The sequence below is a fragment of the Podarcis muralis genome, chromosome 4 (assembly GCF_964188315.1).
Source record: "Podarcis muralis chromosome 4, rPodMur119.hap1.1, whole genome shotgun sequence".
Classification (NCBI taxonomy): domain Eukaryota; kingdom Metazoa; phylum Chordata; class Lepidosauria; order Squamata; family Lacertidae; genus Podarcis; species Podarcis muralis.
This window is the reverse complement of record NC_135658.1, coordinates 21,553,308-21,577,514: the sequence shown is the minus strand read 5'-3', so window position 1 is coordinate 21,577,514 and position 24,207 is coordinate 21,553,308. Positions and strand designations below refer to the sequence as shown.

Genomic DNA, 24,207 nt, shown 5'->3' with positions numbered 1-24,207 from the left:
AATCTTGAATAAAAATCTTTATAAAATAATAATAATAAATGTATAGTGCAGATGGAGCCCATGTGCTGTAGCAACCTTTGAATGGAGGTTTCTGAATAAAGGCACCCTAAAGAAATAGTTAGTGATGTATGGAAGTGAGAGCTGGACCATAAAGAAGGCTGATCGCCGAAGAATTGATGCTTTTGAATTATGGTGCTGGAGAAGACTCTTGAGAGTCCCATGGACTGCAAGAAGATCAAGCGCATCCATTCTTAAGGAAATCAGCCCTGAGTGCTCACTGGAAGGACAGATCGTGAAGCTGGGGCTCCAGTACTTTGGCCACCTCATGAGAAGAGAAGACTCCCTGGAGAAGACACTGATGCTGGGAAAGATGGAGGGCACAAGGAGAAGGGGGCGACAGAGGACGAGATGGTTGGATAGTGTTTTCGAGGTTACCAGCATGAGTTTGACCAAACTGCGGGAGGTAGTGGAGGACAGAGGTGCCTGGCGTGCTCTGGTCCATGGGGTCACGAAGAGTCGGACACGACTAAACGACTAAACAACAACAAAAAGAAATAGTTAAAGACATTGTTTCACAGGGGTGGGGAAATGGCAGCCACTGGGTGATGGCCACTGGTAGGAGTTCTCCATGCCTTATGAGTTTTGACTCTTCCAATCTGAGTATGTTCATCCCAAATTTACATGCCCCAAATCTTGACAGCAGATCTTGGCCCGCTTTCCTCCCTCACTGTTCATTTAAATGGTGAAAGTTCCCAGGAACTCGGCCCTAGTCCCGTAATATTGTATAATAAACATGTCCATCCTAACTTCCAGATACGACTTTGTAGAAGTGGAAGATATATCCGAAATCAGCACGCTCATCCGGGGACGGTGGTGTGGGTACAAGGAAGCTCCTCCAAGAATCACATCGAAAACAAACCAGCTAAAAATCACCTTCAAGTCGGATGACTTCTTTGTGGCTAAGCCTGGATTCAAGATTTATTATTCCCTGGTGGTAAGTAACACAACTGCTTGTTTCAATGGAGTGGAGATTGTGGCAAAAAAGAGCTAAAGGAACATTGGGGATGGATGGAGCAGTAGTTACCTTAGAGCAAAGAGGGGGGGGGGGAGTTAGCTGTCCGTAAATATTTCCTCTCCAAGAATATATCCCAGATCAAAGTAGGTTGACCATCCTCTGAGTAAATCAGAAGTTAAGGGGAAACTATAAAACTCTCTGCCATGCTCTTTAATAATGTGTTTCAACCCCTGCTATCACTTTCTGGTCTGGAGCGACAAGCTGAGAGCAGTGAAAAAAGGTCTTGAAGAATAACACTGGGAACGGCTGCTCTTTCTAAGCAAAAGTGAGGTCAGGAAGGGGGAAATATACCTTCAGGGGTTGTAGCCCATGAATCTAAACAAGACACACACAGGTCATATACAATAAATGCTGCAGACAGAGCACAGAGTGCCTCAGCAGGCCGTTAATTTGGGATCCATGGTTTTTCTGCAGGATGAAGGTATTGCATGCATGCCTGATTGCCATACTGATGAAACTGAAGAATTTGAGGGAGGGAGTTAGGGGAGGAGGCAATTTTTTCCCCCAGTGGACTGGGCAGATCTGTGTAGAGACCATGTGGCATAGTGGTTAGAGTGTTTGGCAAGGAGTGGGCAGAGCCAGATTCACTGTGGCTACATTCACACCACAGATTTAAAGCACCATGTTACCACTTTTATCATTATTCATTTAATTTGTACAATTTATACACTGCTTGATTGTAAAACAAAAAACCAAAAAACACTTCCAAGCAGTTTGCAAAAGATAAAACAGAAAAATCAAAAAAGAATTTGCAACTCTGCTTTGAAACACAAAATTAAAAATACCTCGTCTTTCGAAGCACCTGGTTAGGCTTGTCTGAACAGGAATGTTTTCAGCAGGTACCGAAAAGAGTACAGTGAAGGCGCCTGCATGGTCTCAATAGGCAGGGAGTTCCCAAGTGCAGGCGCTGCCACACTAAATGATAGAGTCCTACAAATGCAGAACGGGTTTTATGTGGCATCTGTAGTAGTACCACTTCCACCCCCATCGTTTTGCCCAGACACTGAGGTCCAGTGCCAAGGGCCTTCTGGCAGTTCCCTCGCTGCGAGAAGCCAAGTTACAGGGAACCAGGCACAGGGCCTTCTCGGTAGTGGCACCCGCCCTGTAGAATGCCCTCCCACCAGATGTCAAAGAGAAGAACAACTACCAGACTTTTAGAAGACATCTGAAGGCAGCCCTGTTTAGGGAAGCTTTTAATGTTTAATAGGTTATTGTATCCGTTGGAAGCTGCCCAGAGTGGCTGGAGAAACCCAGCCAGATGGGCGGGGAATAAATAAAAATAAATTATTATTATTATTATTATTATTATTATTATTATTATTATTATCCCTACTATGGCAACACCTGGAGCCAAGCTGGTGCCAAACGTGTTGCTCTGCTTTTCTTTGGACCACCTCAGTGACGCCAAGAATGGTCTTGTTATCTGGGCAACTCTGGACCTCTGTACACACTGCCCACGCTTGATCCCCGGGGAGGTCACTTCAGTGTTGCCAGCACAGTGGTTTGGTTTTACCCCAGAGGCTTACTCCATTGTCTCTTGAGACAGATGAATGCAAAAAAAAAAAAAAGGTAATTGTCTGCTGAACACCTGACAAAAGGGATTGAGGAACATAAAATTAAGTAGTATTAATGGTTGCCAATGTGGTGAGATGTTCCTGAAGAATCTGAACACTGTTGGAGACAGGATACTGGGTTAAATTGACTATTGGGATAACTCAGCAGAACCGTTCTTCTAGGTAAATTACTACACCCTATAAGCCTTTAATTTGAAGGCAATTTAACAAAACAACAATTTATGATTTCCTTTCCCTGGAGTACCGCAATGCATAAAAATTAAGCAATGCTGCATTGTGTGATATTTCCAAAGGACCTCTCTTACAATTAGCCAGCTTTATGAGAAACTGTGAGCAGCTAATATGGGACCCTGGGGGTTTAGGGAAAAAACAAAATATATAACATTTCAACAGAGCAGCTTTTTCAGCAGCGGGAAATGGATAAGTGATGTTGCTGAGCATCTATCATGTTGGCAGCGTGAACAGAAATAAAAATATTTTGCATCCTGGACAACCTTTATGAGAGAATTCCAGGAGCTGTAGTTTGTTAAGGGTGCTGGGAATTGTAGCTATTTGGGGGTAAACTACAGGTCCCAGAATTTTTTGGGGGAGACACATGGTTTAAATGTGTGGTGTGGATGTGATTGTCACAATGTACTCTGAAACCAAAATAGCCTTTCTTAGCTGCTAACCTGAGCATCACAGGGAGTTACTAGAAAGCAAGAGAGAGAGAGAGAGAGAGTAATTAATTAATTTAAAAAGTAATCAAGCAGAATTAAAAAAAATATAACCTATTAAAATATAAACAAAAAACAGCACACCACAGTCAGTTCCCAAAAAGTTTAAATATGGGATATGCCAGAGGTTTGTAGAATGTGAATTTCTGGTGGTGGTGTTAATTTAAAAAAAAAAAATTGATTTGCCACAACAAATATGAAGCAATAATCAAAGCAACCATGAAGGGAGTGGGTTTCAGAAAGCCAAACTATGATGCTGGGAATTTGAAAGTCATCTTTATTCATCTGAGAGTATCTCTCTGCAAATTTCGGTGTGTCAAAGGTGGGTTGCAGTTACACTCAGCTCTTGCAGGATTGGCTAAGTAGCTCCCCCAGATGGCATGAAAATCACCTGGCGCTGTCCCCTTACACATTGCTCTGATCTCCTGCACTCACTTCTTCATGAGTGCCGTCCAACACCCCTCTTGATACCAGCATCTTGGTCTCCAGTCTCTCTCCCCTTTACCAGTGTGTTTGTGTATCAGAACGATTTATAATGTTTTCTAGGCTATAAACCTGCAAGAGAATGCTGTTAGTTGTTGTTTTTTAATTTATTTAAGCCATTCTTCCCTTTTGTTCTTTACAAATAAGTTTAAAGCATCTTAAATTATTAACAGACACTGAATCAATAAAAGCAATAATAAAAACAAATCCTAGCATTCTTTTTTTTAAAAAACAACAACAAAAAACACCCAGTATCATATAATAAGGGGAGGTGAAAAGAACTGACTGATCAAAAAAGCTAATGCAATCTAATGCTGCTTTAATAAATGCAGAAGAACAGAAGTAGAACGTGCTGGATCGGACCAAAGACCCGTCTAGTGCAGCATCCTGTTCTCACAGTGGCCAACCAGATGTCTGTGGGAAACCAAGGAGCAGAACAAGTTTAAATGAGAGCCAGTGTGGTGTAGTGGTTAAGAGTGGTGGACCGTAATCTGGTGAACCGGGTTTGCTTCCCCGCTCCTCCACATGCAGCTGCTGGGTGACCTTGGGCCAGTCACACTTCTTTGAAGTCTCTCAGCCCCACTCACCTCACAGAGTGTTTGCTGTAGGGAAGGAAGGAAAAGGAGAATGTTTGCCGCTTTGAGACTCCTTCAGGTAGTGATAAAGCGGGATATCAAATCCAAATCCAAACAAGAGCATAGCAGCCCTCTCCCCTCCTTTGGTTTCCAGCAACTGGTATTCAGAAGCATTGTTGCCTCTGACTGTGGAGGTCTGCCTTGTAGCCAATGGCTTGTAGCCATTGCTAGCCTGATCTTCCACGAGTTCTTCCCATCCTCTTGTAAAGCCTTCCAATTCAGTGACCATCACTGCCTCATGTGGAGTGAGTGCCATAGCTTAACTATGTGCTTCATGCAGAAGCACTTTATTTTATCTGTCCTGAATCTTCCATCACTCAACTTCATGCCTCTCTGAAAGTAGAGGAAGAGCATAGTGGAGGCCAACAAAAGAGGTTCTAAAAAAAATGTACAGTGGTACCTCGGGTTACAGACGCTTCAGGTTACAGACGCTTCAGGTTACAGATTCTGCTAACCCAGAAATTGTACCTCGGGTTAAGAACTTTGCTTCAGGATGAGAACAGAAATCGTGCTCTGGCAGCGCAGCAGCAGCAGGAGGCCCTATTAGCTAAAGTGGTACCTCAGGTTAAGAACACTTTCAGGTTAAGAACAGACCTCCAGAACGAATTAAGTACTTAACCCGAGGTACCACTGTAGTATGTTGTTGTTTAGTTGTTTAGTCGTGCCCGACTCTTCGTGACCCCGTGGACCAGAGCACGCCAGGCACTCCTGTCCTCCACTGCCTTCCGCAGTTTGGTCAAACTCATGCTGGTAGCTTCGAGAACACTGTCCAACCATCTCGTCCTCTGTCGTCCCCTTCTCCTTGTGCCCTCCATCTTTCCCAATGTCAGGGTCTTTTCCAGGGAGTCTTCTCTTCTCATGAGGTGGCCAAAGTATTGGAGCCTCAGCTTCAGGATCTGTCCTTCCAGTGAGCACTCAGGGCTGATTTCCTTCAGAATGGATAGGTTTGATGTTCTTGCAGTCCATACCACTGTAGTATAAACACCAACAACTGGGAAACACTGGCCTGAGAGCACTCCATTTGGAGAACAGCCTTTACCAAAGGTGCCATGGACTTTGAAGACACTTGAACTCAGGATGCAAGGGAGAAACGTGCAAAGAGGAAGGCACACTTGGCAAACTCTCACCGTGATCAACTCCTGCCCAGAAACCTGTGTCCCCACTGTGAAAAGGTGTGTGGATCCAGAATTGGCCTCCACAGTCACTTACAGACTCACTGTTGAAACTGTGTTCATGGAAGACAATCTTTCTCGGCTACGAGTGATCACCAAAGAGGAAGAAGAGTGGAGGTAGAACGTTCTCCTCCTTCTGACACACCTCTCCTCTCTGTCACCTGGCTTTCATCCAGAATTCTACCCACCCATCCTGTCTCTCATCCAGTTCCCAAAAAAACTCACAGTTCACCCGCAAAGTCTCACTAAGAAGAGGGTTTGCCGGAAACTGCTGGTATCACCCTATTGCAGATATTAATACTGAAGCAATTGGATGCATAAAACTTCAAATTGCCATGAAGTTCACTGGGTGACCTTGGGCCAGTCACTGCCTCTCAGCCTAACTCAACTCACAGGGTTATTTGGGGGATTAAACGAGGTATGGGAAAACCTTTGAATTCCAGTGGGGTAGGAAGATGGGATGGAAATGCAATCAATAATTCTGGGTGGTGCTGTAGAAAAGGCTCTGTCTTGCATTTCAACCAGCCATGCTTTGGAAAAGGGCAGGAAGCATTGCAGGGCCTCCACTGCTAAACACACATCATTGCCAAGCTTATGGATTATTTCGTCCTCTCACTCCATTATTGCAACTGCTGCAGAGTACCTAGCCTCGTATGGATGACCCTGTCTCAAATAAGCCATTGCCATGTCTGCAGTTGCTGAATGGAAACTGTGTAATAAATTTCATTTGATTTTATTGGATCGGATAATCAAATAACATTGGCATAGTTCAGCATTTGGCTTACTGCAGCACAGTGTAATTTTCGCTCTCGACAGAGTAAAAAGGTGTGTTCGAATAATGCCCAAGGTCTCTCCTGTCATTGTGTTTTTATAGGTTTAGCAAGCGGTGCAGGTTTTATCAGACGTGCTAACTGCACATCTTGCTTTTGATGTCAAAATCACCGTGGCAAATCAATTTCTACAATTTCCCCCCATGAAATTACGTCAAATGATTGCAGTGGTGTTTGTTATACTTAAAAGCTCTGTGACTCTTCACAGGCAACTGCTGAACCACTTAAGTCAGCGCAGATAACATCACGAGCCAGATAATAAACTGGAAAACAGACTGGATTTTTAATAAATGAGTTATAATCACTCCCTGGAAATGGGAAGACAAATATTATACCAGTCTGTGCCCTTAGAATAATAGAATCAGAATTGTAGAGTTGGAAGGGACTTGTCAATGCTTGATAGTGACTTCAGAGGTGGATCTTAAGGATGTTTTCAAATTAGGGATGGGGAAGGTGAATTTTCCTAATTTGCACTTTCCAAAACAATACATGAATCAAAACCCATCCAGCTGTCAGGGCTGGGCAGAGGAGGAATGGTGGAGACCAGCTACCCAGCTTGACCCTTCCATGGAGGAGGAAGAGGAAGACAGTTTAGATTTACAACAGGGGTTTGAGGGAGGTCACGGTTCAGAGGCTGCAGAGGGAAGAAGCTGGGAAATAATTGGAGAAGAGTGGGAGGAAGAGGAGGCACCAGAGGGGTGACAGCTGATGGACACAGTGTCTTCAGAAAGCATTCCAGACCCCCCTCCTCCCAGAACCTGGCGAGCCTTGAAAGCAGGAGAGCAAAGAGCTCAAAGACAGAGGGCACGTAGCAGCACCTGTAGGAGAGACAATGCAAATAGCGAATGAGGAAGTAGGAGAGACGAGGGGTGGAGATTCACTCAGAACAACACCATTATCCAAGAGGCTGGGCTCTATAGCCTCTCTCTGTAAATACTGCATTAAAAAGCGGACGGTAATAAAAAATTTCCTTGTCTTCGTATGTTCCTGGCAACCAGCCGGGAGTCACTGGCAGCAGCCTGACGCAGCCTTTGAAATTTGCAATTCACTGAATTTTGCAATGCAATTCTCCAGCTAAGCAATGTGTAGAAAAAGGCACATACAAACGTCATTTTAAAGGCTTGTTTACTCTCTGCCAGGGTTAGGTTGGCTCAAACATCAGTAACTGAGCGTGTTTTTGGATCCGGTGTAACTTTATGCCAGCTTAATTCACACTGTTTTGTTTTATGGCAACTTCTGGTGTCTAGGATTGCTCCCTTAAAGATTCTTTAATCCTTGGCCTCCAAAGTTACCATATGATTGGAAAATTCAGTTTTCCAAAATGTGGAATTATGTACAAAGTAAATCACCACCCAAGTCTTATAGTGATGAGAAGTAACCACTGGAAGATATTTACAGGATTGCAGTTGTTTTAGAAAATTCCATAAGCTCTGGGCCTCTCCTCTTTTCATGTTACAGTGATCATTAGAGGGAAATACAGAACCCGGGACTAAAGATCTGAAAAAGCTATTAGGACATCTCATTAAATGATCTCTTGGGGCAAAAATCTCTCCTATTGTCTGTTTCTTCCTTTCAGTCCAGTCTTGTTTTAAAAGTCCCAACAAATGGAGCTTCTATCACTCCTTCAGGGAGATCATCATGGAGAAAAATCTCGCTGTCAGGAAGATTTGTCTTCAAAGCAAGCTTATATTTTCCCTTTCTTTAATGCTGCCACATTATTCTTCCTGTCTTCGACCATTCTAAAGATCTATACTCTGTCTCTCCCATTCTCTACTCCCCACCCCAACATTTCCTCTCTTCTCTCAAATATCCTTAAAGCAGCAAGCATTGCGATTGGTTTGCGAGGGGAATTTGCACTTGGGTCAGAAGTCGCTGGAAGGGCCACACACACAATTCCATTTGCCTCATCTCAAATGCCACAGAGTTTCATATGCCAACCTGGTCTTACATTGGGACATTGTGTAAGACCTCTTGTCTGGCTGAACCCAAGTCCTTCACTTCACTTCACTGCATTGAAGCTCCCTGCCCCATAGGAAGCTGCTTTTTTCAGCGGATGTTTGTCCATTGGAGCAAATGGGGCATTTATATTTCTACAGGGTATAAATAAGGGCTTGCCGATCAGAAGGTCGGCGGTTCGAATCCCCGCGATGGGGTGAGCTCCCATTGCTTGGTCCTTGCTCCTGCCAACCTAGCAGTTCGAAAGCACGTCAAAGTGCAAGTAGATAAATAGGTACCGCTCCGGCGGGAAGGTAAACGGCGTTTCCGTGCGCTGCTCTGGTTCGCCAGAAGCGGCTTAGTCCTGCTGGCCACATGACCCGGAAGCTGTACGCCGGCTTCCTCGGCCAATAAAACGAGATGAGCGCTGCAACCCCAGAGTCAGCCACGACTGGACCTAATGGTCAGGGGTCCCTTTGCCTTTATAAATAAAGAGAATGGGAGCACATAAAATGAATGGAAAATTAAATAACACTCTACAAATGAAAACGAATGGGAACACATAATGATTATGCTGCCTTGGGAGACCTCTAATTCTATTCATGGGGTCCCTATCCCTTGATGAAGCTGCACTTGCTCCTTTTCGACCCTTCACTGTTGTGTCTTGTTGTAGTTGAAACTTTTTATCTTCTCATGAATGTCATCCTGGTATGCTCTCCTTGTCCAATGAAACCTCCATTGTCTCTGTGGCCTTCGTCTCATGAACAGCCTGTTTTTACATCTGGCAGTGTACAAGAGCTTCCATCTACAACAGGACTTCCAAAACAGATTTTTATTTATACTTGCTTCCCCCTTCCTCCCCCTGTGCCTTTTACAGTATGTAGTGCTTGCTAAGTTGTAAATCATGGCTCTGTAAATCAAGGCCTAGCACAACATTAGGCCATTGTCACCACCATTACCACCATTCTTCTTGAGGAGTGAATACTTTGAAGTCATAACTATCCCTTTCCACTTTATTCAGCCACTCCTAGATAGACCTACTCTGTCACATCATCATCATCATCATCACCACCACCATCACATTCATATACCCCTTTTTCTTCCACGGAGCTCAATGTGGTGTACATGGTTTCCCCCCATTTCATCCTCACAACAAGCCCATGAGGTAGGTTAGACTGGTGACTGGCCCAAGCTCACCCAGTGAGCTTCATGGTTGAATGGGGATTCAAACCCTGCTCTCCCAGGTCATAGTCCAACACTCTAACCATTATACCACTCTGGCTCTTCCTCACTATCTACTATTGGTTCCCTCTCCTCATTCCACAAAGCTCCCTTGGACCCCATCTACCAATCAGCAAACATTCCTTGATTCTCGAATAAGCCTTTTAAAGTCGTACCTTGGTTGTCGAACGCCCTGGAACTCGGACGTTTTGGCTCCTGAATGATTGAAACCCGGAAGTAACTGTTCCAATTTTCGAACGTTATTTTGGAAGCCGAACGTCTGATGGGGCTTCCGAGGCTTCCAATTGGCTGCAGGAGCTTCCTGCAGCCAATCAGAAGCCGTGATTTGGAAGTTGAACACTTTGGAAGTTGAACAGACTTCTGGAACAGATTCCGTTTGACTTCCAAGGTATGACTGTATATGCAGACGTTTATGCAGATTCAGTCTGTATTGATAGCATTTTACTGTGAATTTCTCACAGTATACATATACATTTTTATAAAGCAATTTCTCCTAATAAAAAGCAGCAACACTATTTTATATACGTTTTATGCTGCACTATATACATTTTTTTTATATGTTACTCAGCTGGAGAACTGCATTGCAAAATTCAAAGAGATTTGGATTTTGCAGAATGCCTGTGTTTTGGTCTGGGTATTGTTTTGTTAAGTGTGAATTGTGTGGGTTCGCCTTTAAATGCAAACTGAATTGGATTTCTCACCCATCCCTATTATGAAACGATGGTAGACTGATAACCATCTAGCCAGGACATGTAAATCATCCCTTAGGTGAAACCTTTTTTATTTGAGGCTGGCCAAGGAAGAAATGCCTTCAAGCCAAGGACAATAGGACAGTGGATAATCAGTCTATTCCTCTTGTGGGTGATTTATCTCCTTCACAAATATGAGGAAGTAAAATGGTCTGCTTTCTCATTTTAACTGCAGCTCCTGGAGCTTGCAAGGGCCATCGTGGTGCTGGTTCAGGTACATTTGCCTGGTGCATTCAAAAAGAGATTAAAGCTAGGGGAAGTGTTTTTCCACACAGCCAACCCAACAGTGCACATAAGCCAGCAACCACACAGGTGTCTATTCTTCATTTACAGAGGCTTACATGGCACTTCCATCCGTAACGCGGAAGGAAAGTGTGAGAATATATTTTGGTCAAAAGCAAGGTTGAAACGGAGGGAAGGTCTTTCACAGGTAGACAGAGTTCCATCAAAAACGGAAAGGAGAATGGAAATTACCTCAAATTGCAAGGTCACAAATGGAAAATGATGTATGCTACTTTGAGCTCCTTGGAGGTAAAGTGGGATATAAATGTAGAAATAAATATATTAATAAATAAAATAATCACAATAACTGCTCTTTAAAATATTGCTAGCAGCAAGGGTGTAATCTGGCAGTTTGACTTAGAACAAAGCCAAGATCAGGCATTTTAACACTCACCAAATATTTTCCCAACGATAAAAGTGTCTTTGTTTCCTGCTCTTGAACTCTGAAATAGCATCCCTAGTTGAATTCACCATGATATCTGACTTTAGATAACTTTATAAAAGAATAGGGGGGGGGGGGAATTTACAAGTTATTTTGGAGACTACTGTAAGCAGATGGAAACAAGAGTAGGATTTTGACTCACTTGTTGTGTAAAGAAACATTATGGATAATATGGTTGGATATAATAACTGGAGTACAAACTAATACAGTGGTACCTCGGGTTACATACGCTTCAGGTTACAGACTCCGCTAACCCAGAAATAGTACCTCAGGTTAAGAACTTTGCTTCAGGATGAGAACATAAATCGTGCTCTGGCAGTGCGGCAGCAGCGGGAGGCCCCATTATCTAAAGTGATGCTTCAGGTTAAGAACAGTTTCAGGTTAAGAACGGACCTCCAGAACCAATTAAGTACTTAACCCGAGGTACCACTGTATGCAGTTGTAGATGTTTTAAAACAAGACTCCATGGACAGGATGGGGGGGGGGGAATCATGAGATTCAGAGAATCTCCACATATAGTGTTACTTTATCGAAGTGTGTTTGTTAGTATTTTATTTATTTGTAAAATTAATAAAATTTATTTTAAAAAAGAATTCACCAGATATCAGCATCTGCAGTTAACTAGAACGGTATCTTGTAAAATGAATAACAATCGTTTCTTTCATTTAAATATCTCTTTGCAAAACAAAAACAAAAAGCAAGACACAGATGTTGCAAATTAAATTGGAATAAGGAGATGCCACTCTTTCACACACAGACACACATAAGAACACACACTTCCACACACCTCTTCTAACCATCTGGCTGAAGTCAGCTGAACACAATCCAAATAGGCAGTATTATTTCCTACTGTTTACAGAAAATCAGCATCTTTCGAGCCCATCAGTAAGCAAAGAAACTTGGCAGAAGATCATCCTTCTAAACTTCAGAGACTGGAGGAGGGGGTATCTCTTGTTATTTGCCACTGTTGTTAAATTTTTAGGAAGTCCACAGACAGTTCTTGCTTTTATGTTTTCATTTGAAAATTTATGTACCCAGCCACCCCTTAAAAGATGCATCGTTTTCCAGGAAGGGAGTAAATTGCTTAGCCCTTTGCTGCATCTGTAAAATATTATCCACATTTCTGTCCTAAGTTTCCTGCAAAATTAAGTGGGGCCCACAGAGACGGAGCTTTTAAAATGTCGATGAACCATCATATAAGATCAATAAGACAAAGGGAACTTTGCAGCAAGTAATCACAGGCACGATCCCCTCCAAGCATAGGCAAAAACACTGTCCCTGTAGGGCACACATATCCAATAGCCTCATCCAGTCATTTGTGGAACTCGCTTTGAATATTCATCTCTTTGGATATTTGTGTCAAAGGTGCCGTAAAATAACTAGGCCGGGGGGAGGAACTTCTTGCTGGGCAAACCTCCTAGAGTCACCTGCTAATGGTGAGTGAGGCCAGAAGCAAACATAGGAGGAGCAACAAATGTTAATTTAGCCTTCGTAGAATAGGCTAGTTTCTAGCCACACTCACATCTAGTCAAGCAAAAATCACCTATCAGTATTCAGGGACACTCAAGGAGAATGCGAAGTAGGGGGTCATGATATAGGGAGAGAAGATGTGGCTGAAAAGGGGGGGTGGCCTGGGGACGCCCTGCATAGGGGTAGGGGAGCAATTTAATTCATCTTGCTTCTGAAGGCAACCTTGTTCAACGCACACTTTCTGAAACAATATACAAACCAAGTTTATACTAGGGTAGGTGTAAATTAAAAAGCATATACAGTGGTACCTCGGGTTACATACGCTTCAGGTTACATACACTTCAGGTTACAGACTCCCCTAACCCACAAACAGTGCTTCAGGTTAAGAACTTTGTTTCAGGATAAGAACAGAAATTGCGCTCTGGCGGTGCAGCAGCAGCAGGAGGTCCCATTAGCTAAAGTGGCGCTTCAGGTTAAGAACAGTTTCAGGTTATGAACGGACCTCCGGAACGAATTAAGTACTTAACCCGAGGTACCACTGTATTAGCAAACAACAACAACAAATTGTGTAATATTGGGGGAAATTGCTTTGCAAATATGTGTATACCGGACAGAATTGCATACAAATGTTTATATTGTGAGAAAATCACACTAAAATGCCAATGAATTTTCATGAGGACTAAAATTGCCAGCTGGCGTGGAAATATAGAGATCTGAACTTACAATAGGAAAAATTAAAAAATGAAGGGAAGTCAAAATCAACAGCTTTAGCTCTACGTAAGTCAGTGGGGACTGCTTCTGAGTAAATGCATGTAGGATTGCGCTGTAAAAAATACATGCACATATTTTCCAGGAGAAGAAAAAGAAGGTGTCCTGCCACATAGGATTTAACCAGCTTCAACAGTATCTGGGGCAACATGAGGAATGCATTGTGTTTGTAAAAACTGTGAATGGTATTCAATGCTTGTCCTACACAGACTAGATACATTGAAGTTAATGGGCATGACAAGATTGGGTTCATTGATTTCATTGGGTCTACTCTGAGTAGGACTTAGGTGACTACAACCCATTGCTTTGTAACGCAGAAATAAATTTAACTCTCCAGGTAAGTCACTTGGAAGTACAGTGGTGCCTCGCAAGACGAAAAGAATCCGTTCCGCAATTCTTTTCGTCTTGCGGTTTTTTCGTCTTGCGAAGCAAGCCCATTAGCGGCTAAGCGGATTAGTGCTATTAGCGATTTAGCGGCTTAGCGGCTATTAAAGGCTTAGCGGCTTTGAAAAAGGGGGGGAAAGCGGGGGGGAAAGGGCGAGACTCGCAAGACGTTTTCATCTTGCGAAGAAACCCATAGGGAAATTTGTCTTGCGAAGCGCCTCCGAAACGGAAAACCCTTTCGTCTAGCGGGTTTTTCATCTTGCGAGGCATTCGTCTTGCGGGGCACCACTGTACCAAATAGGCCTAGGACTAAATTAGGATGTAATTATATAAATGTGATGTAGATTGGTAAGAAAAGTGAATAAGATAGATAACAGTTGGAAATACTTTTGTTTAAGAATGATATTGGAAAGCTGTTACATGCAGATACAAGGAAATTCAGAAGGGAGGGAATAGAGGAAGTCAACCAACATGTAATTACGGTTGGGTTTTCAAAGAATTAAGTTCGCTTTTATTTTTTCTTTGTATTGTGGTGGGTAGGATGGTGTTTTTTGTATTGTTTTCTTCTTTCATGTATTTTCTTCTTAGATGTATTTTTCTGCTTTTGTTTTTCTCTTTGTTGTTTTGTTATGTGCTATTTGTTATAATTGTGGAAAACCTAATAAAATTATTTTATAAATAAATAAATAAATTTAACTCTCCGGGTAAACACTTCTCTATCCCAATCCCCAATATTAGCAGGCTACTGGGAAGGTCAAGTTATATTGCTTGAGAAACACTTCCCCCCCTGTAAACAACCACAACAGAGCATGCACAGCCCTTATTTACAGGTCAGCTTCAAAATGTCACCCCTCAATGTCAAGGGAGGAAGGATTTGGGAATGACCACATTGCTTCACCCACCCTTCAGTTATTAACCTCCCGTAAATTCTGAAGGGCTGTTTTTCTGCTCTGCTGTAGTCAGGAGAGACTAGTCTCTCTCTTTTTTTCTTGTATTACCAACGAGGCTCATGCTGAAATCTGCCATGGCAGAAGTTCACCAAAGCCCTCCCAAGGGCACTGGATTTTACATTGGTGCGATTCTCAGAGCCAAGAGGAAAGGGTGAATCAAAGGGCAGAGCTACACCTTCTGTGCATATGGGGAGGGATGTAATTTAGTTCACGTTTAAAACTTAAGTAATTTACAATTTGTGGACCAAAACATAGCCATCCTATGAAATTCGTGCTCCTCTGAATTTTGCCATGGAGCCCATTACACAGGCAATGTGTACAAAAATATATATGCATGTAGTAGGGTAAAGTCTGCCTAAAACTGCGTATGTTAGTAAAAGAATAAGATGCAAAAAATGCATATCGTTGGGGGAATTAGCTTTGTAAAAATGTGTAAAAGAGTCCAAATTGCATACAAAATGTGTATCTTAGGAGAAAGTCAGTTTTTAAAATTAAAATAAATGCAAACTAATGTGAAGAACTGAATTTAAGATTGGGGAAACTGTCACGATTCCCCCTACCCCTCACCTATGAATAGGGGTGGAAGGATCCATCAGTTTCAGTTCTTGCAGTCATTAATTCAGTTCTCCACATTTCCATAGCAATATGTGTTATTTTTTATTTTTAAAAAACTTAAGGAAATTCATCAACATTTTAGTGCAGCTATGTCCTATTCAACACATTTTTCATTCGGTTTTTGACTAATGCATATGTTTTTGTGAGCACTTTCCCCTCAATACAACACGTTTTGTGTGTTCTTTTCATGATTAAGTTCATTTTCATGCACCATTTACCCTCACATTTGCGAGCATTGTTTGGCTGAAAAACTGCACTTACAAAATTGGGTAAATGTGAATTGAAAAGGGTGGCTGCGTTTTGCTTCATGCATCATTTCAGAAAGTGCAGATTTAGTAGGTTCGCCTTTAAATGCAAACAGAATCAGGTCTCTCCCCCATCCTTCTCTATGACCCTACCTGTCTTAAACTTGAAACATACCCATTACAGTAGATGCTACCTGCTTCCTTTTACTTTTCTTTTAAAGGAAAGTTAATAATTCTTCCCCGTTTACCCACTGCACAGTTTCATAAATAAGGAAGCAATCCAAGCCCAAGATCTATCTGGCTAAATAAGGATCCAATAGGTCTCTGGCTCAGTAAAGCGCGAGACTCTGAATCTCAGGGTCATGGGTCATAGGTTCGATCACCAAAAGATTCCTGCATTGCAGGGAGTTGGGCTAGTTGACCCCTGTGACCCCTGTTAGAATTCCTGCTCTGTGATTGCAGTCATGGGATTGTTGTCTGTCACATGATGGTGTATGTTTTGACTCCACAGAGTGGGCAGTGACGGAGACAGGATGTTTGTGTTATTGTGTTACGTGAAGTGGGAATGTCCTTTGTTCTTTTTCTTTTTGCTGTCTGATGCTAGAGAGAGAGGGAACCATGCTGCAGTGCTCCATGTGTGTTTTATATGTAAATAAAGTAGATTAGCCAAAATGCTGAGTTGCTGAGGTCTGTCATGCAAAGCTGTGAAGACTCTGCGGATCCCTGAGTGTGCCAATGTCTGTTGGCATCGGTCGCTGTGATGTTTGGGCTGAAGAAAGCTTTTGAATCGCCCGAATGAACGACCGGGAGGGAGAGATCATGCCAGTTGGGCATGTGTCTCTACCAGGGTCCTACTTCAGAGTAGGAAAAGCTCCTGACAGCCCCATCCAACTCTACAATTCTATGAATTGCTGGTGCAGCTGGGCTATGCAGGTGCAAGCCACACCTTCTGAATTGAGCCAGAGATACCCTGGCACAACTCTCTCATCATGGCTCAGCTGGGGCTCAGCTGAGACCAGCAGATCTTATGTTGCCTACAGCAGCGGAGCAAGCTGATTGGGAGCCTGGGGCGGCGTGTGTGCCCTGCGCCCAGGAGCAGGGCCAGCTGCCCACGGGGGGTGGGGCCAGCCGCCCATGGGGCTGGGTGAGCCGGGGCAGGACACTCCGCGGGGCCTCTGAGGAGTCTGCCTGCCTCCTCCCACTCAGCCGCCCTACAGCTGAGGGGGAGGTGGCAGGCGGACCATTTGGGGCAGCCCGGAGCCTGCGGGACCCAAACCATCACGTCACTCCCCGGAGTGACGCGTGGCTCGGGCGCACTGCAGGCCCCACGGTGAGTGCCACCCAGCATTTTGTCACCCCCCTCAGTGGTGACACCAGGGCGGCCCACCCCCCACCGCACCCCCTTCCTCTGCCCCTGGTTGTCTTAAGTCCTGAAAAAGAGATATTCTAGAGCAGTGGCAGGGACAAGCAGGGGTACTCACAGAGTACTGCCTCTGTTCAGATCGGTCACATGACCCGGCAACCAGGTGGAACTTCCACGAGTAAAAGCAGTGACTTAAGTAAACTCCATTTTGAAAAGCTTGCTTTCCCTCTGCCAGTCTCGGGCAGCAGCAGCTCTGTTCCTGAAAAAGTTTGGATGTGGTGTACATTATGCCAGTTTAATTTAAGCCCTCATAAATTACGCTGGCTTCCCATAGTTCGAATCGTCCCCAAGCCACGCATTTGGACATCCTTCTCCTGCTAACATACCAGTAATAGCAAGGAACGAGAGAGGTGCAGACCAAACTCGCCTGCTACTTAAAGCCATTTTGCACCTTTCACTTTTCATAAATAGACAAACCAGGCTCAGACTGACCTTGACTGTAATTACAGCTGAAAACCTTCATGTTTCTTTGACAGAGTTTGGACTATCATACTCTCTCTCCTATTATAACAAGTGACTATGTCAGAATGGATCAGGAGGCACCCACTACATCATTGTGCCCTGTTATTAACATAGTCATCACCAATAATGGAATTATAGCTAGAGATGTATTGTGGCAGGCAGCCACACATCCTCTCTCTTTCTCTGTGGCTCCTGGTTATTTAAGGCTCAGCTCAGGCATTGTGTCTTGAGAGGGAGAGGAACTCATTGATTTTCAAAGGTTACACCTGAGCCACAGGGCCCCGCATGCCACTCTGCAAACTACTTTTCGCAATTTCCTCCATTCCAAAAGATGGTTTCTTATAGGGATCGGTGAGGAATTTGATTGGATTCCAAAATGAAGTGACCTGATTCCCAACCTCCAGCTAACTGGAATTTAACTATCCACCAGCTTTTCTGTTTTCAGGATGTTCTGGTGCTATTCTATGTTATATAATAATATATGCATTTTGAGAGTGGATCCTTTTTAGAAAAGGCCATGCTGAGAGAATATGCATTCAGAAATGAGTTTTGTGGTCGAAAATGTGTTAAAAACATACATTTAGCTGCCTCTCCCAGCCCAAAAATGGAAAGATGACAAGATACCAATGAAAAAAGAATAGCAAGCCAAACTTATGGAATATGCAGAAATGGCGAAACTTACAGGAAGAATCAGGGACGCGGGTGGCGCTGTGGTCTAAACCACTGAGCCTTTGGGCTTCCCGATCAAAAGGTTGGCGGTTTGAATCCTCGTGACAGGGTGAACTCCTGTTGCTTGGTCCCAGCTCCTGCCAATCTAGCAGTTCAAAAGCACACCAAAAGTGCAAGTAGATTAATAGGTACCACTCTGGTGGGAAGCTAGACAGTGTTTCTGTGCGCTGCTCTGGTGTCGGTGTTCCATTGTGTCAGAAGTGTCTTAGTCATGCTGGCCACATGACCCAGAAAACTGTCTGCGGACAAATGCCAGCTCCCTCAGCCTGTAAAGCGAGATGAGTCATTCGCAACTCAACAGTCAGGGATCCCTTTACAGGAAGAATCAGAAACAATGACAATGAACATTTTTAAAAAGACTGGGAACCCTTTATGTTCTATATACAGAAATACTGTAAAGAAATGGACTCACTAGCAGGGTTTGATTAAACATTTACAACTAAGAAAACAAGTTCAAAGGTTAAGAAACAATAATATGAAATGTAATTGAGTGTAAGAGGTAACTATGAAAGAAAATTTGGTGTAAAATTGATAGGAAAATAAGAGCATTTAGATGTATGATCATAAAGATAAGACAACAATTAAGCAGAAGGAGTTAATATTTTAAGAACCAGAAGGGGAAGCTGATGGAAGTCGTGGGGAGGCGGGGTTATATGATAAATGTTATATTATGTCATGTGGTTGAATATTAAATTGTAAAATTCAATAAAAACTTTTTTAAACAAACATATATTTAAATGCAGTGGTGGCTAAGTCCCTTTGGGAATGGGAGGCAGGAAGACTGACAGTGAAAATTACCATCTGAAATAAAAAAAGTGCTTCATGATGTTTAGGCACCTGCTGAAGACATTTTTGTTTACAAAGAATTTCTCTGAGTTATAACCGAATCATCTATGGAATATTGATTGCAGATCTACAGAAATTGTTTTATTAGGCTGGATCCATCTATCTTTGTCCACTAGACAAATATTTGTCCACAAAGAGCAAGGGCTCTTGTGCTAGCAGACAGGTGACTTTTAATGATAAACAACAGAGGAATCTTATGCAGCAGTTGCAGTAGTGGAAACTGGTCATGAAACAGGTTGCACGCTCTGTTGTGCGAAGAAGTTAACCAACAAGCTGCCTATGCGTTCTCTCATGCAGCAATGTTCTGCTGGTGCAAAACATTTCACAAGTGGAACAAGTATACTGCTACGTGACTTTAATTTGCATTATATTAGATGCAACCCGGTGTTTTCAGAATTGGAAAAGAACAGAGCAAAGTCTTGTGTTACAAATTGAAATGCCTAGCGACCATACAGTTCATCCTTTGTATATATATTTTTATAAAAAGACATGTACAATAATGTTGTGACTCTAATACCTGCCCCTTCCTGTCCTTTATTTTTCTGTTTGATCTTCAGGATGATCTCCAGCCTGCTGCAGCTGAAACCAACTGGGAATCAGTCACAAGCCCCGTCTTGGTAAGTTAAATGTGAAATGCGCATTTTAGAGAAAGAATTTAATTCAGATTCCCCCCCCCTAATTTATTTATTTTTTTGCATGTGTTTTTTTGCATGGAAGCCCATGGAATGATCATGTTTTTATTTTCTTTCCCTCATGTATCACCACCACATAAGGATACATTGGAAAATCTGAATAACTGATTTTATTTAGCAAAATTTATATACGCATTAATTAAAAACAAAACGAAACAGCAAGCTATTTACCTATGCAGTAACATATGCATCTCTGGGTGGTTTTCTGTACCTTTTTAAAACTTGGCTGAATCTCTTTGCTAGATACATACCGATGGACATGTGCAAGTTCATTCTGAATTAGTTTTTATCTCTCTGGAGAATAAGAACATCACACAATGGCTTGGCACTCATTAGAAGGGAGCTGCCAATGTTTGCTACAGAGGAGCAACCTATTGAAAGTTGCTGAATAGCAACAGTGAGGTCAATAGCCTGGCAAGTCTTAACCTTGTCCCATTAAAACAGTTCTCCTTTGTCTTCTTCTCTGGATGCAACGCTCGAGTCACAATACGCTTGGCAAAAAGCTTTTTCTCCTGAAACTGGTAATTCCCTCTTTGCAGAACAAGCTCAAGTTTGTTAGGCTGCCACTTATTCATTTGTTTTTCCTATGCATCTGCCAGGGCCAGCAGGTTATCGTAGGGTCTGTGATTGTCCTCTTGACTTGTCCTTCTCTTTCAGGAGAGCTGAGCTTTCCTTTTGCTGCATAGTAATTGAAATGGGAGGGACGCGGGTGGCGCTGTGGGTTAAACCACAGAGCCTAGGACTTGCTGATCAGAAGGTCGGCGGTTCGAATCCCCGCGACAGGGTGAGCTCCCGTTGCTCGGTCCCTACTCCTGCCAACCCAGCAGTTAGAAAGCACATCAAAGTGCAAGTAGATAAATAGGCACCACTCCGGTGGGAAGGTAAACGGCGTTTCCCTGCGCTGCTCTGGTTCGCCAGAAGTGGCTTAGTCATGCTGGCCACATGACCCGGAAGCTGTACGCCGGCTCCCTAGGCCAATAAAGTGAGATGAGTGCCACAACCCCAGAGTCGGTCACGACTGGACCTAATGGTCAGGGGTCCCTTTACCTTTTTAACTGAAATGGGGGGGGGGGGAATCTATCCTTTCAAAGGTAAAAATTTTATATAAAAGAAAAGCAGCATTGTATGATAGGGCCATGGCAGAAGGTCTCAGGTTCGATTCCCCGTCAACTCTACTTTAGTCCCTGTCTGAAACCCTGGAGATCTCTCTCGCTTACTTCAAATCCCTCTTCAAAACTCATTTTGTCCATGAAGACATTGGTAAAGGTAAAGGTACCCCTGCCCGTACGGGCCAGTCGTGACCGACTCTGGGGTTGCGCACCCATCTCGCTTAAGAGGCCGGGGGCCAGCGCTGTCCGGAGACACTTCCAGGTCATGTGGCCAGTGTGACGAAGCTGCTCTGGCGAGCCAGCGCAGCACACGGAACGTCGTTTACCCTCCCTATAAAGCGGTACCTATTTATCAACTTGCACTTAAGGGTGCTTTCGAACTGCTAGGTGGGCAGGAGCTGGGACCGAACGACGGGAGCTCACCCCACTGCGGGGATTCGAAGACATTGGTACAACCCTTTAATTCCCGCACCCCACTATAACCAGACCTAACTGTGTGAAGTTGAAATAGTCAAAGTAGTCTTCTGTTTACCCCAGTGTCCATTTCCTGCCCTTTATCTCCGGTCAAATGTTGTTGTCAAATGTTGGGCAGGGACTTATCCTCTTTTACTTTGTAAAGTGCCATGCACACACCAATGGCACTACTTAAATAACACATGCAAACATTGTCAGCTAAAGGAAAGCCTTTCGGCCCCCGCCGGCCTTCCTGGACCTCTTCTGAAGGCCGGAGGGGGGGGCGAAGCAAGCCCATAGGGAAATTCGTCTTGCGGAACGACTCAAAAACGGAAAACTCTTTCGTCTTGCGAGTTTTTCGTTTTGCGAGGCGTTCGTCTTGCGGGGCACCACTGTATATTGAGGATGCAGTCCTTGTTTTTTGCAATGCATAATATTAGCCCTGTATGAATACATTCTATGAACCAGATCTGGGGGAAAGTTTTATTTGAGATGTTTGTCACTTTCTACCTGTGTTTTTCAAAGTACACCGCACTGTATGTCACTCTTAGGGCGTTTCCTATCACTCTCCGTCAGTGACCAACGCTACTCTTACGGCAGAAGCTCTGGATCAAACCGTTGCTGGATTTGACACCGTGGAGGAACTCCTCAAGCACTTTAACCCAGACACGTGGCAAGAAGATCTCGAAAGTCTGTACACAGACACTGCCCCACATCGCGGCAGAAGTTTCTATGAAAGGAAATCGAAAGGTAGGAAGAAACCTGTTGAAACTTTGGTATGTAGAGTGTGGCTTGCGAATTTTGCTAGAGGGTAGCATTTACCCGGGTGGCGCTGTGGGTTAAACCACAGGGCCTAGGACTTGCCGATCAGAAGGTCGCGGTTCGAATCCCCGCGACGGGGTGAGCTCCCTTTGCTCAGTCCCTGCTCCTGCCCACCTAGCAGTTCGAAAGCACGTCAAAGTGCAAGTAGAGAAATAGGTACCACTCCAGCGGGAAGGTAAACGGCATTTCCGTGCACTGCTCTGGTTCGCCAGAAGCGGCTTAGTCATGCTGGCCACATGACCCGGAAGCTGTACACCGGCTCCCTCAGCCAATAAAGCGAGATGAGCGCCACAACCCCAGAGTCGGTCACGACTGGACCTAAAGGTCAGGGGTCCCTTTACCTTTACTAGCCTTTACCCATTGCAATTGTGCACTCAAAGATCCTTTTAGAGTAAGAAAGTAATGAAGTTGTTTTATACAGGAAGTACATAACCTGGATAGGAAAGGTTTTGAGGTCTAAGATGGCTAATCTAGAGAAGACAAAGATCGCCATGCTTGTTCCTTAGTTTTCAGAGGATAGATCCAAGACCTCTCATCTTCACATCTGAGAGAGAAGTGTGAGGAGGAGGAAATTGTAAACAGATTAGGGAATGGCAGTTTAAATTGGTATGCAGAGTTCAGTCACAACTTGAGAATTCAGTTCATCAGAGAATATACTTTGACAAGAGAACATCCTCAGCAAACAGCTGAGAGATTCTCCTAACAGGGGAGTTATTACATTGACTTCATGGCTGTGTTGTATAAACCTAGGTAATGGTTAACAGCAACAAAAGCACCAGACAGCATTTTTACTGCACATTAATGCATTCTGGGGAAGTTTAATGGGATTCAGGCTTTCTTAGCACTGAACTGTGTTGTACTGTTGCAGCAGCTTTTCGGGGAAAATGATTAAAATGAATGGCAAAATTAGCAGGATGTAAGAGATAAGAAAAGCCGTTCTGTTCTCTGGAGAGGTCACTTTCTGGTTCTCATGGAGAAGACATTTTCAATGTAGTCCAGCAATGGAAGTGCACAACTGTATTGAAGCAGTACCAGGGTTGAAATTTTGCACCCTTAACAATTTTGCACCAGGGGGAATGACCCCTGTGCCCCACCCCGCACGCTACACCACTGGTTCTGACACTTTGAGGTTTCTGCTTTGAGCCGGGTTCAGATGTACTTGGTTTTCCCATGATGGGTGCAATATGAAGAGATAACTTGCATTTCTGAATGGCCCCACAGTGCATGCATTCTCATGACACTCCACATCGAATGCAGTGATTCTCAGTGGAATCAGCTCACACACTTAGCATAAAAATGGGTGAGTGAATCAGAGGCCTTTGAGTGTTCCACACTACTATTGGAACTCCTCAAGGGATCATGTCAGAGACCAGGCAGAGGAGTATTGCTCTGATGAGGAATGGTGGGAGCCTCCTCCTCCCCGTGCTGCTGACCAGGATCCTGAAGCTGCCCAGGAGGAGGAGAAGCAGTATAGATTTGGAACAGTGGTTTGCAGAGGGGCATAGTTCTGAAGACAAAAGTTGGGATGAACTGGGGAGTGAACAGCAAAGTAGAGAAGAACTGGAAGAGAGAGAGCTAACAGACTCTCTCTCACTGGAAGGTGTCCAGCTTATCAGCCCAAGGTCACATAGAGCAGATAAGGTGGCTGCACTAGAAGCACAGTGGTTGCGAGATCAGGTTGCAAGGCGCAGAAGTGACATGGGGGGGGGGGGGGAGTGGGTGGAAACCTTAATTGGGAACACCTTCATTCCGAGAATGGCTGCTTTGTTCTTTTGCTGTAGTCATTTAAGACTTTAAGCGGGTGGCGCTGTGGTTTAAACCACTGAGCTTAGGGCTTGCCAATCAAAAGGTTGGCGGTTCAAATCCCCATGACAGGGTGAGCTCCCATTGCTCGGTCCCAGCTCCTGCCAACCTAGCAGTTCAAAAGCACGTCAAGTGCAAGTAGATTAATAGGTACCGCTCCAGCGGGAAGGTAAACGGCATTTCCGTGCGCTGCTCTGGTTTGCCAGAAGCAGCTTAGTCATGCTGGCCACATGACCCAGAAGCTGTCTGCAGACAAACGCTGGCTCCCTCGGCCTATAGAGCGAGATGAGCACCGCAACCC

At 43.9% G+C, this 24,207-nt stretch overlaps 1 protein-coding gene across 1 annotated transcript in view; it reads left to right on the top strand.

Moving 5' to 3' along the window:
* Nucleotides 1-24,207, top strand: part of PDGFD (platelet derived growth factor D) — a 147,223-nt gene that overhangs the window by 96,700 nt on the left and 26,316 nt on the right. The window contains exons 3-5 of the mRNA XM_028726172.2: nt 814-994; nt 19,585-19,644; nt 21,833-22,031. Of these exons, the coding sequence (XP_028582005.2) occupies nt 814-994; nt 19,585-19,644; nt 21,833-22,031 (440 nt within the window). The remainder of the gene's footprint in view (nt 1-813; nt 995-19,584; nt 19,645-21,832; nt 22,032-24,207) is intronic.